General features: G+C 37.1%; 1 protein-coding gene across 2 annotated transcripts in view; it reads left to right on the top strand.

Annotated features, from left to right (window-relative positions):
• The window catches only part of LOC150082624 (E3 ubiquitin-protein ligase MARCHF6), a 218,218-nt gene that overhangs the window by 184,501 nt on the left and 20,930 nt on the right, over window positions 1–12,787 (top strand). For both annotated transcript variants that reach the window (XM_090377546.1, XM_090377548.1), the window contains one exon: window positions 7,441–7,530. In XM_090377546.1, coding sequence (XP_090233672.1) covers window positions 7,441–7,530 — 90 coding nt within the window. The remainder of the gene's footprint in view (window positions 1–7,440; window positions 7,531–12,787) is intronic.

Below are 12,787 nucleotides of genomic sequence, written 5' to 3' on the forward strand. Positions count from 1 at the left end.
ACTAATACCGGCCCCGAGTGCCAAGCGATAGTTCCCAAGCGATCTTTATAGTGCGTTTTCTAGCTTTTTTCCTAGAGTGAGTACTAGTGCTTTCATAAACCCTCCACCGCTCGCAACGTCACTGCTGACCGCTCGCAACGTCACTGCTGACCGCTCGCAACGTTACTGCTTCCCTCGCTGAGCAACGTCACTGCTTCAACGCTAGCAACGTTACTGCTAACCCCGCTTGCAACGTTACTGCTATCGCTAGCAACGTACTGCTCTCCTATTCTTCTGATCGCTTGGCCACTAGTTGGCACCGCTCCTGCCTCCACGTGGTGGGGTCGGTAACCTGGGAGAAGGAAGCTCCTCTCCCGGGGCGAAAAGGAGCAACAATGGATTGCGACGAATATCCACCACTAGAGCCAACAGGCTCTCAACATATTGACACCCGTAGAAGGGAACATGATCCAAGTCTCTCAAAAAGAATGAGAACAGATTCTAGCAAACCAGAACCACCAGCTTTTCTGATAATGCATTCACTGTCGAATCAACCAGTAAGTAAATTGTCTCCCTTTGTCATTCAAAGATGTCTTGAAAACTCAGCAGGAACACCAAAAATGGTAAAAAGACTCCAGTCAGGAGATCTATTAATTGAAACCACGCAGGCAAGACACTCTGAACTGTTGTTGAAACTTTCAACTATAAGCGGAATCCCAATTAAAGTCACCCCGCATAATACACTGAACTCCTCCAAAGGAGTTATAAGTGAGTGGGATTTACTAAACGTCACCGAAGGGGAAATAGTCACAGAATTACAAGAACAAAAAGTAACACAAGCAAGGCGAATGATGATACGGAAGGACGATAAACTAGTTCCAACACGAAATATCATATTGACTTTCAGTACACCAAATTTACCAAACTCAGTGAAAGCAGGCTACCTCCACTGCCGAGTCCGGGCATACATTCCAAATCCCTTAAGGTGTTTCAAATGCCAAAAATTCGGTCATTCTCAAACAACATGCAGAGGAGAAATTACATGCCCTAATTGTGGTTCGAAAAATCATTCTCAAACAGATTGTACTGCAAAATCTCCAGAGTGCCCAAACTGTAAGAATGATCACCCAGCTTATTCAAAATCATGTGATTTGTGGAAAATGGAAAAAAAGATACAGAAGTTTAAGATTGAAAACAAAGTATCATATCAAGAAGCAAGAAGACAAGTCAAGGTAACAATGCCAAAACGCAGCTATGCCACTGCTACCCAAAACTGCCAAGCTGTTGCTGTTCAAACAGAAGTGTCAATCCCCCCTAACACATCCATTGCAGAATGGGCACGATCTGTACTTTTGACAAATCAGCCCTCTAACAAACCTGTTTCAATCGACGAAATAAACAATACTCCACTCTCAGTTCCACCTAAAATTACGTCAATCGATAAATTACAAAGGAAACCACAAAGGCAACGTGCCACTGAATTGCAACAAGCAAATTCAAGCAGCATGGATAGCGAAGCCGTAAATGCACAAGAAGAAACAGTCCTTGATCTTCATGCAGAAGATGACATGGAGACTGGATGTTCATCTACTGGTACCGATGATGTAGAAGGGAGTACAGAATATGGACGCCCTTTTTTCCCAAGAAAGGATAAGATAAAACATGATCGTCAAAAGCAAACTGCTCCATCTTACAAGAAACAGACAGAATCATCTTCCCTCTCTAAAACCAAATAATGATGTACATCGTACAATGGAATTGCAGAGGTTTACGCAGTAATACTGATGATATACATGATTTGATCTCGCAATATAATCCGGTAGCCATTTGTTTGCAAGAGACTTACTTAAATCCACAGGTAACTTATTCGATTAAACATTTTACAGCCTATAGAAAAGATAGAACTTGTTCAAGCCATGCACATGGTGGAGTAGCAATTTTAGTGAATTGTAAATTCCCAGCAAGATACATTCCTCTTCAGACCCACTTAGAAGCCGTTGCAGTTCGTGTAGCGATGGGAAAAACAATAACTCTCGTCTCATTGTACCTTCCACCTAACAATATTTACACATTGAAAGAATTAGAAGATCTTATAAAACAAATACCATCTCCTTTTTGTCTTCTTGGTGACCTAAATGCACATCATCCGCTATGGGGATCTGCTCACATGGATAATAGAGGGCACTTGCTAGAAAAGCTCATAGACCAACTGAACCTAACTTTGCTGAACTCTGGTCAAAACACTTACACTCATCTCCCCACGGGATGTATGTCGGCAATTGACTTATCTATTTGTTCCCCTGAGTTACTTCCTATTATAGATTGGACGGTTTTAAATGATCTGCACAACAGTGATCATTTTCCAATAATATGCAGAATTCAAACAACGCACACACCTTGCCCTGATCATCGGGTGTTATGGAAATTTTCTAAAGCAGATTGGGAAAAGTTTTCTGTCTCCATCTCCTTTGATAGCCAATTGATACAACTAGGGTCCATAGATGATGTCACCGAATACATTACCAAACAAATAATAGCAGCAGCATCCAAAGCAATACCAATGTGTTCTGCGTCCAAACATAGAAACCTGAAACACTGGTGGAATGATGCTTGTACCATAGCAAAAAAAGAAAAAAATAAAGCCTGGAATCTGTTCCGTAAGTTTCCAACCTCCGACAACCTCATTCAGTTTAAAAGGCTTAAGGCAAAAGCACGGCAAATTAGAAGACAAGCCAAAAAAGAATCATGGATACAGTTTGCATCTTCTATTACAAAAGACACTAGCAGTAAAATTATTTGGAAAAAAATTCGACAACTAAATGGCAAATTTTTACCGGTTCCTGCTCCAATTTTAACCAAGAACGGACAAGAAATATCTTCACCACAAGAAATAGCCAACGCGCTCGCAGAGACTTTCTCCGAAACTTCCGCCACTACAGCTTATGATACTTCCTTCCTACAAACTAAAGCCATAGCAGAAAAATATAAGATAAATTTCCAAACCACCCAGTCTCTAGCCTATAATCAACCTTTTCGTCTTTTTGAACTCCAAACAGCACTAAACAGATCGCCAAATAGCGCTGCCGGAGCTGATGGAATCTATTATGCAATGATGAAACATCTAAACAATATAGCTCTGAATTTGCTAATAACATTCTTTAATCGGATCTTTCTTGAAGGTGTATATCCCTCTACCTGGCATCACTCCGTTATTCTAGCCTTTCCCAAACCAGGAAAAGATCAATCATTCACACAAAATTATCGACCAATCTCCCTCACCAGTTGTCTAGGTAAAACTCTAGAAAAGATGATACACAGGCGACTTACCTGGGTTCTTGAAACTGAAAAGTTGCTAAACAACAATCAATTTGGATTCTGACAAAACAGGTCCACTTTAGATCTCATGGTGAAAGCAGAGACTAACATTCGTAATGCTTATGTGAAAAACGAACACCTTGTAATGGTAAGTTTGGACATTGAAAAGGCTTTTGACACAACCTGGAGGTATGGCATATTGCGAGAACTTTATTCCCTAGGATTGCGGGGACATTTACCGAAATTTATTCAAAACTTTCTCCAAAACAGAACATTTCAGGTTCGTCATCAAACAGTACTTTCTCGTATTTATACCCAGGAAGAAGGTGTCCCACAAGGGTCAATACTTAGCGCTACTCTTTTTTCACTCAGGCTGAACTCTATAACCCACAACATTCCCAATACTGTCGAATTATACATGTACGCTGATGATCTCACTCTATCTTGCAGTTCAAAAAATATTCATACCATTGAAAGACAGCTGCAACTCTCCATAAATAAGCTAGAAACATGGACACAGAAGAATGGATATCGTATGTCAGAACAAAAAACTGTTGCAATTCACTTCTGCAAAAAACGTAAGCTGCATCCGGAACCGGAGCTTCGGCTAAAGAACCACCTGATACCACTCACCAGTAACCTTCGTTTCCTAGGTTTAATGTTGGACACCAAACTTAACTTTGTTTCTCACATAACATATCTCCGAACTGTATGTTTAAAGAAATTAAATATTCTTCGGTCCATTTCTGCCATGAAATGGGGTGCCGACAGATACTCTCTGCTACATCTGTATCGTGCTCTTATCAGGTCACGATTAGATTATGGAGCTGTTGTCTATGACTCTGCTAGGAAAAGTGCACTAACCAGACTGAACACCATCCAACATAGTGCCCTTCGTACTTCGCTAGGAGCCTTTAGAACATCCCCTGTCCAGAGTCTGTATGTAGAGGCGTACGAACCTCCACTTCACCTTAGAAGGAAAATGCTACTCCTTAATTATGGAGCCAAAATTCAAAGCCTTCCAGCCCATCCTGTTCGACCATTGCTTCTCAACCCTGATTGGATCACGTTCTACAACAGCAAAGTTACAGAAAATAGACCCACTGGTATTCGATTAAAAGAATTGATACATGCCTGGGACATAAACTTTGACAATATGCTTCAAGAGAAAGATGTACCTGATCCACCCTGGTCTGTAACTCTCCCTCACTGTGATAACTATTTTCAGCAATGGGGAAAGAAATCCCTGCCAGATGAAAGTATTAAACAGCTCCATAAAGGACATGCCCTCAATAATGCTCAACGCTGTATAATATATACAGATGGTTCGAAACAGACTCTTCTGTTGGTGCTGCAGCTGTTTCCCTCTTTTACACTTTCTATATCACTACCAGTTGAGTGTAGCAGTTACACTGCAGAATTATACGCAATAAAATTAGCCCTAGAAAATATAAACACTTCCTACAATACTAGCAGTATAAGATACACAGATTCCAGGAGTGCAGTGTCTGCATTGGACAATAATCTTTCAATATCGCATCCCATCATAAAACAAATTTTTTCCTGCTTAAACCACCTACGAAGTAAGAATCATACAGTGTTATTTTGCTGGATTCCAGGGCACTCTGGTATCACAGGTAACGAGAGAGCAGATCAGGCAGCCAAACAACCAATCAGTGCAATACCATCACATTACCAAGTACCATACATAGATTATTTGAAGCGCATTAAAAAAATCTATACAATCCACTGGTCTGAAATCTGGAGGTCACAAACGAACAACAAATTGCTCGAAATCAAAGAGGAACCAGCACTATGGAAATCTAGCTTAAGGAAAAACAGACAAGAAGAGGTTGTGCTAGCAAGATTACGCATAGGGCATACGCATCCAACCCATGTATATCTACTCAAGCAGGATGTCCCACCTCAATGCACTCATTGTGCTTTACCACTTACCGTCAAGCATATACTCTTAGATTGTAAGCAATATTCCTACTTCTGAAGGAATAGTTTTCTTTCACTCTCACAACTGAAAGAGCCTCTATCACTTGCTCATATTATTGGAAATAATGCGAATTTAAATGAACTATTTACTTTTCTTAAGCAGATACAAATATATGATTTTCTATGATTAAAAACTGGAATGAAATTTTATATAAAAACATGTTATAGGAACAGGCACATTTTGGCCCTAGTTGCCCTTGTGCCCAAAAATACCAATACCAAACTACTAATACCTGGGGCCTTACCTTTTTTTTTTTTTTTTTATGAAAACCCCAAACACGAAAGGTATCAAAACCTATAGTACTTAGTACCATGCATGGGTTGAAAAAGAAGTATGGAAGGGGGGGGGGGGGGGTTAGTGTTGCCGGAAACTTTGCTTTAAAGACTAAACATGGGTTTCACCACTTCAAGCCTCCAATAAGCAAAGTGGTGGTGCCTTCTGTTCTGTCAACTTCAATAAATCCCTTTTCACCTGTCTTTGCATCCTCCTTGAAAGTATATCATTAAAGTATATACACCATAATTTAACTCTACTTTGCTACATTTGGGAAGCTTTTGATCAGAAGCATTTCTTCCTCTACTTCCTGATTGTCCTTCCTATGCACATTGATATCTTCAGTAACATCTGCAAGAAGATAAAACCCATCCCCCTATATTAGGGTGATACCAAACTTCAGTTAATCCTATTATAACAGCATCAATAGAACTAATTAGTAGCTCAGATTCATCCATTGTGTTGATAGTGCTCCTGACATTACTATATAAAAATTTGTAAACTATTTGCTTATTTCCATCCATTGTATGATAAATATTCTTGTGGACACTGACAAGATAGTAAAAATAAAGTGTCTGCCCATACAGAAAAAGAATCCTGTAATTTTTTTTTTTTTTTCTTACTTGGGCTGACTTTATTTTACTATTTTAAAATTTTTCAGCTACATTTCTGTCTCATCAGTGTTGGTAAGAATATCATATTTTACTCCAGACCTCTAAAAAAGGGCCATTATACATCCATTGTATTTACTAAAGCATGTTATGCCATTGCTAGTTGGTCATACCTTGTGTCATGATATCCTTCTACATAATTAACCAGTGACTGATCATCTATGGATCTCTTTTGGAGCCATGGTTTATTTTTGGAGTCTGTGCTGATAGGCTTATCCCCAAGAAAAGGACAATTGTGACTTTGTTTCATGCTATTAACCAAATGCATGTGTTCCTCTCCCGCCCCCCCTCCACTGTGTCAAATAAAGGCTTTATCACATCTGAGTACTAATAACATTTAATGTTATTGATACTTACATGTATGACAAAACCCATTAGTTCTCTTGAGACCTAAAAACTGGCTAGCTACATTGTTGACCAGGTAGACATACTGTGGTTCTATTCAGCCTCTCTTTATTGCAAAACATACATTCCCATTTTCCTTCACAATAGAATACCCTAATAAAACTATCTACTGCTAAACCAAAATAGTCTTCTCAGACTTCATATCTGAGACTTAAATCAGGAATACATCCCTAGGCATATCCACTTGAGTCACTGCTGAGTCCCCATTTTTATTCTGCTTTAAGACATTAGCCCCACATTCTTGTGTCAGTAGAACTCTGTCTTGTGTTCAATAGAATTTTATGTCAAACTGTACATGACGTTCTTTGATTAGCATAGGTGAGGCTTACTGGATTCTCTTAATGACATATAGGAACTTTACCAACAGGTATAAAGTGATTGGCAGGCCATGTCTTGTATATATGCAAAATTCAGCTTTTAAAGAGTTCCTCTCAGTAGGACTTTTTAAATGGTAGAACTCTTTCTGGAAATTAAATAATGTTTTAAATCACTTTCTTTAGGCTACATTTGTTTGGATAAAATGAAATCAAAGGTTGGGTATAAAGTTTAATATTTGTACAAGCAGAGAATTCTGAGGGTGAATTCTCTGCTTGTACAAATCAAAGTTTCAGCCATATTTCAGTTTGAACTCATTACAATAATTATGCAGTGTAGTAACTATTATGAACTTTTTATTTATTATTTTTTTTTTAAAACAGATCATGAAATGTTACTTTTATTGGAGTAACTGAAATTTATGTTTATTCTTTATAGTTCTTTGATTCTTAGTTTTAATAATTAATCAAATTTCAGGACTGGGCTCTTGGAGTTCTTCACACAAAGATATTATGTGCAGGTGCATTAATGGGACCAAATTTTTGGTTGCGGAGAGCAATTGAACAGGTAAAGAAAGCAGCTTTAATATCAGAATATAGTTATGTAGATTTTCATTTAAAATATGAGTTATATTGCATTAACAAAAAAAAAAAAAAATTCCAGTTGCTAGATTAAAAATATACATGCACTACCCACCAGAAAGCATTGGGACACACATCAACTGCACTGCCATTCACTTCAGTAACGTGTTGGTCCTCCTTTGGCTACTATTACACCATTCCAGTCTCCTGAGTAGGCTTTCCACCAATGAACAGTAGATAGACAGCAGTGAGTATATTCCTCCATTTCACTGTTTGAGCTGCTGATGTGAGATGTGTTGGTCAGTCCCTCGCTTGATGTTTCAGTTCATTCCATAGGGTTCAAATTTGGGCTTGAACCCCGATCCACTCAAAGAGCATGTGCTGCTGCTGCTTTGCATGCTTAGGTACAACTGTCATATAACTTTTATCACTCGATTAACTTTTTGCCTCATATTTTCAGCCAACTTTTGCATGTTTGTGTACCAGCTATTCTCAAATATCATCAGTATGGCTTGGATATTATCATCTTGAAACAAACATAGCTCCTCGGTACTAAAGAACTGCTGTCTTGCAAGGTGCTTGAAATTATCCGGTATGTTCAAGTAGATATCAATGTTTGTAGTTTCCTGTGCAACCACTAAATGTCATAGATAATATCATGAAGAACCACCTGTACACCCTAATCAACCTCTGAACTTCGTTGTTGACATAGTGCACTCTAGCAGATTCTTCAAGTACCCTTCACATCTCCCTATCTGATAGGAATAGGGTGTAGAAAATTTTTCTCCATAGAACTGACTTTCACTGCTCTGTAGGCTTGTTACAGCATTCAAAGCAAGACTCCAATTGTGGTTGTTGATAATTAGCTTATGTACTACCATTTGTAACCTCTGCCCATGTCAGTGCCTTAAGCTCCTGGTTGATGTTTTGCAGGATTGTCTGATGAGATTGTTGCACTATCCTTTTGCTGAATGATAGTGGTGGTACCATTACATTTCCATTTCGTGATAACATTGCTGATGGCCAGCAGTATGACACCCCCTCTTGAAATCAGTCAGCTCAGCTTTATGTGCCATGATGAGAATAACTAATTTGTGTGACTCATATTCCTTGTGTACAGATCTAAATTTCTTGATTATCCAGGAAATTTTAGTGGACTGAAAACAGGATGCCTGGATACATTCTGGAGAATGTTCTTGTTTATTCTCCAGCACGATCATCAGGTCAGTGGAGTTTACAATAAATTATCAATACAAACATTAATTGTATTTAGCAGTCAAGGGCTTGAACCCCGATCTACTCAAAGAGCACGTGCTGCTGCTTTGCATGCTTAGTTTAATTGAGTGATAAAAGTTATTCATATAACTTTTTGCCTCATATTTATAATTTTATCACTACTATATATATATATATATATATATATATAGAAGATAATAATAGAAAAGGTAAATCAATCAAATAATACTAATAGAAAAGGAAAATCAATCAAATAATACCATTCAGGAATTTAAGAAAATGCAAAGGATTTAAAAAAAAAAAAAATGTTATTGCTTTTTACCCACAATTCAGATGACTTCAACTGGGGCCAACCACCCAGACTGAAGGCAAAAAACGACAAGAAGTTCTCTGTTTCTGTAATGATCAATATACGCTAAGTAATTTAAATATAAACCAAATATAGTAATTACCTCCTTGAGTAAATCCCACTTCAACACACTGTGATCACTGCCACCTAGTGGTTCATTTATCTGCAGGTTCTTAATGCATGAAGAATCACTACTGATAATCAGATCAAGAGTATTGCTCCCTCTTGTTGCCTCACGAACATGCTGATGTAGAAAACAATCATCCAATAAATCCACAAAAGCCTTGCTAGTGTGCGAGTGACCAACCCACAAATTCCAGTCAATATCTGGGAAATTAAAATCCCCCATTATAAGACTCTCTGATTTACTGGCCCACTCTATTTCCCTGTACAATATATTATTATACTCATCAGAGTCATTAGGCCTATAGCACACTCCTACTCTCAATTTTGATTTCCCTATGCTTATGTCACACCAAACTGACTCGACACTGCCCTGTCCATCGATGTCAACTGGCTTCACTTCCTTTGACTTTATGTGTTTCTTAATTAATAGCATAACCCCTCCTCCCCTCCTGTCCTGTCTATCCTTTCTATATACATTGTATTCCCCAAATTCCAGTTCCGCATTACTTATATCTGTGTGACACCACGTCTCTGATATCCCAACAATATCTGCCTTTGATGTTTTGAGCAATACCTCAAATTCATCAAATTTATTTACCAAACTCCTAGCATTGGTGTACACGCAGGTATACATGCACCTGTTTCTATTCTTAGCTACCCTAACACAATCCATGTGTTTACTTGTAACGCAATGACTACCAGCAGTCTCTGAAATATCCTGCATCTTGTTTTTCAGACTTCTGCTCATTTGAATAGAAGCAGTGCAAGAATCACTTCCATCTCTGCCAGTGGCTACTGTTAATCTATTAGTCCTTGTATCCCCCCCAACTAGCAGTTTTCCGACCCACCTAACACTGCCTCGACAGCATCAGCAAAAATTCTTGCACCCTTTCTATTTAAGTGTATCCCATCCCTGTAGAAGCAATCTCTCCTGTTGCTAGATTAAAAATATACATGCACTACCCACCAGAAAGCATTGGGACACACATCAACTGCACTGCCATTCACTTCAGTAACGTGTTGGTCCTCCTTTGGCTACTATTACACCATTCCAGTCTCCTGAGTAGGCTTTCCACCAAGGACAGGTATTTCGAACGAACGGAGGGGTGAAATGGGAGAGGGTTTTTTTTTTTTTTTTTTTGGCTGATGCTGAATAAGCTTGCTTTCTTGCATCATATGCCTCTACTAATGCTAATGCTAATAGTAATTAAAAATGGTTAAGAAATTTTAGAATGAAAAGTAAGAAAATATAAGTAAATTATGAATAAATTATAAATGTAAGCATATATTAATCATCGTTGACCTGACAGAGAACGTAATTTAATGATTAAAATAAGATTAAATATATAATACATGCTACATATCTACCGTATCCAGGACATAATGTAGTAACAATAATAGTCGTCAAGATCAAAATAATGTGATGCCCCCTATGTGATGGATATGGTAATAATAAATAAAAATAAATAATTAATTAATTAACCAATCAAACTTAAGTTGACGCAAAGAGAAACATGCAGATAGTAAGAAGAAAAACTAAAGGAGTAGGAATAATAGAACCTGAACTTCATAAAGAGGAAAAATAGTGGTATAGATAAGAAATAGTTTCAGGTTTTATGGAGTTCAGGTTCTATTATTCCTACTCCTTTAGTTTTTCTTCTTACTATCTGCATGTTTCTCTTTGCGTTAACTTAAATTTGATTGGTTAATTAATTAATTATTTATTTTTATTTATTGTTACCATATCCATCACATAGGGGGCACCACATTATTTTCATCTTGACGACTATTATTGTTACTACATTATGTCCTGGATACGGTAGATGTGTAGTATGTATTACAGTAAACCCCCGCTATTTGCGGTATCTGTATTCACAGTCGCTGATTTAATATAAAATGAAACCTAAAAAATGTGAATTTTAAAGCGCCGTGAACATTTTCCGCCATAAAAAAACATGGGCGTGGCTAAATTTATCTTTTCCGGTCAAAACAGGGCTCAGTGGGTGGGGGAGAGGGGTGACAAAATCGCGAGCGTGGATGTTTCTCGCTAATCCTTGTTCAGTATGTGTTATGCGCTTGTCATGGAAGGTTTTGTCTTTTGTTTTTAATTTATATGCTTATAAATTGAATAAATTTATCAATTTATAAATTGATATGCTTACAAAAGTGATAAATCTACCGTTTTACAGTGTAAAACAGACTTTTTCGAGCGTGTTAACGGAAGAAAGTGACTTTATTGTGGACAAGTTCTTTCTAACCCGTACAAAAATATGGCTACGAATAACAAGGGAAATGTGAAAATATCAAAGAAGGTGATGACATTAGTGAATAAAATTGAGTTATTAGACAAAATTTCTAATGGTGAAAGTGTCTCCTCAGTGGCAAAACATTATAAAATCAGTGAGTCAACGGTACGACCAATCAAAAAATCGGAAGAAAAAATCCACCGTAGTGTCCGTGAAAACGCGCTAATTGCTTCAAAAATTTGCTCTGTAACTCGTGATGTTAAATTAGAAAAAATGGAAAAGGCTTTAAATCTGTGGATAGAAGACCGACCGAACTCAAAATAAAATTCCGTTAAGTTCACTCATCATTCGTGAAAAGGCAAAACTCCTTTATCAACACTTTAGCGAAACTGGTGATAGCACTGGCAGGATAAGTTTTTTAGCTAGCAAAGGCGCTGGTTTGAAAGATTTGTTTGAAATTTCTAATAAATATTACATTTAATATTAAATTGTTTCTTATTTTAATTTCGATGCCTTATGCTTGCATTTCACTATGTACTGTCTATGTACATAGTCATATTATGAAGGTACATATAATACATACATAGACAAAATTTTAGACTAGTTTTTCTTATATATTTCATACTTTGGAACGGAACCCCTTTATTACTATGGGAGCCATAACTCAGTATTCACATTTTCGGTATTCGCGGCATTTCTCAGGAACGTAACCCCCACAAATAGTGGGGGTTTACTGTATATATTTAATCTTATTTTAATCATTAAATTACATTCTCTGTCGGGTCAACGATGATTAATATATGCTTACATTTATAATTTACTTATATTTTCTTACTTTTGATTCTAAAATTTCTTAACCATTTTTAATTACTATATTTGGTTTAGATTTAAATTACTTAGTTTTGATTACTTAGTTTTACTTAGTATTGATCATTATTACAGAATCAGAGAACTTTTTATCGTTTTTTGCCTTCAGTCTGATTCAGTCTGGGTGGTTGGCCCCAGTTGAAGTCATCTGGATTGTGGGTAAAAAGCGATAACATTTTTTTTTTTTAATCCTTTGCGTTTTCTTAAATTCCTGAATGGTATTATTTGATTGATTTACCTTTTCTATTATTATCTTCTATATTTAATACACATTATGGTTGTAATGCATGATTGCTCTGCAACTGCATTGACCCATAAATATTAGTTACAGTCGTTATAATTATTAACTTTCTTTTTTATTACTGATATATATATATATATATATATATATATATGACAATCCTGCAAATATATATATA

The sequence above is a fragment of the Mastigoproctus giganteus genome, chromosome 7 (genome assembly GCF_048544385.1).
Source record: "Mastigoproctus giganteus isolate SK-2022 chromosome 7, ASM4854438v1, whole genome shotgun sequence".
In the NCBI taxonomy this organism is placed as follows: Eukaryota; Metazoa; Arthropoda; class Arachnida; order Uropygi; family Thelyphonidae; genus Mastigoproctus; species Mastigoproctus giganteus.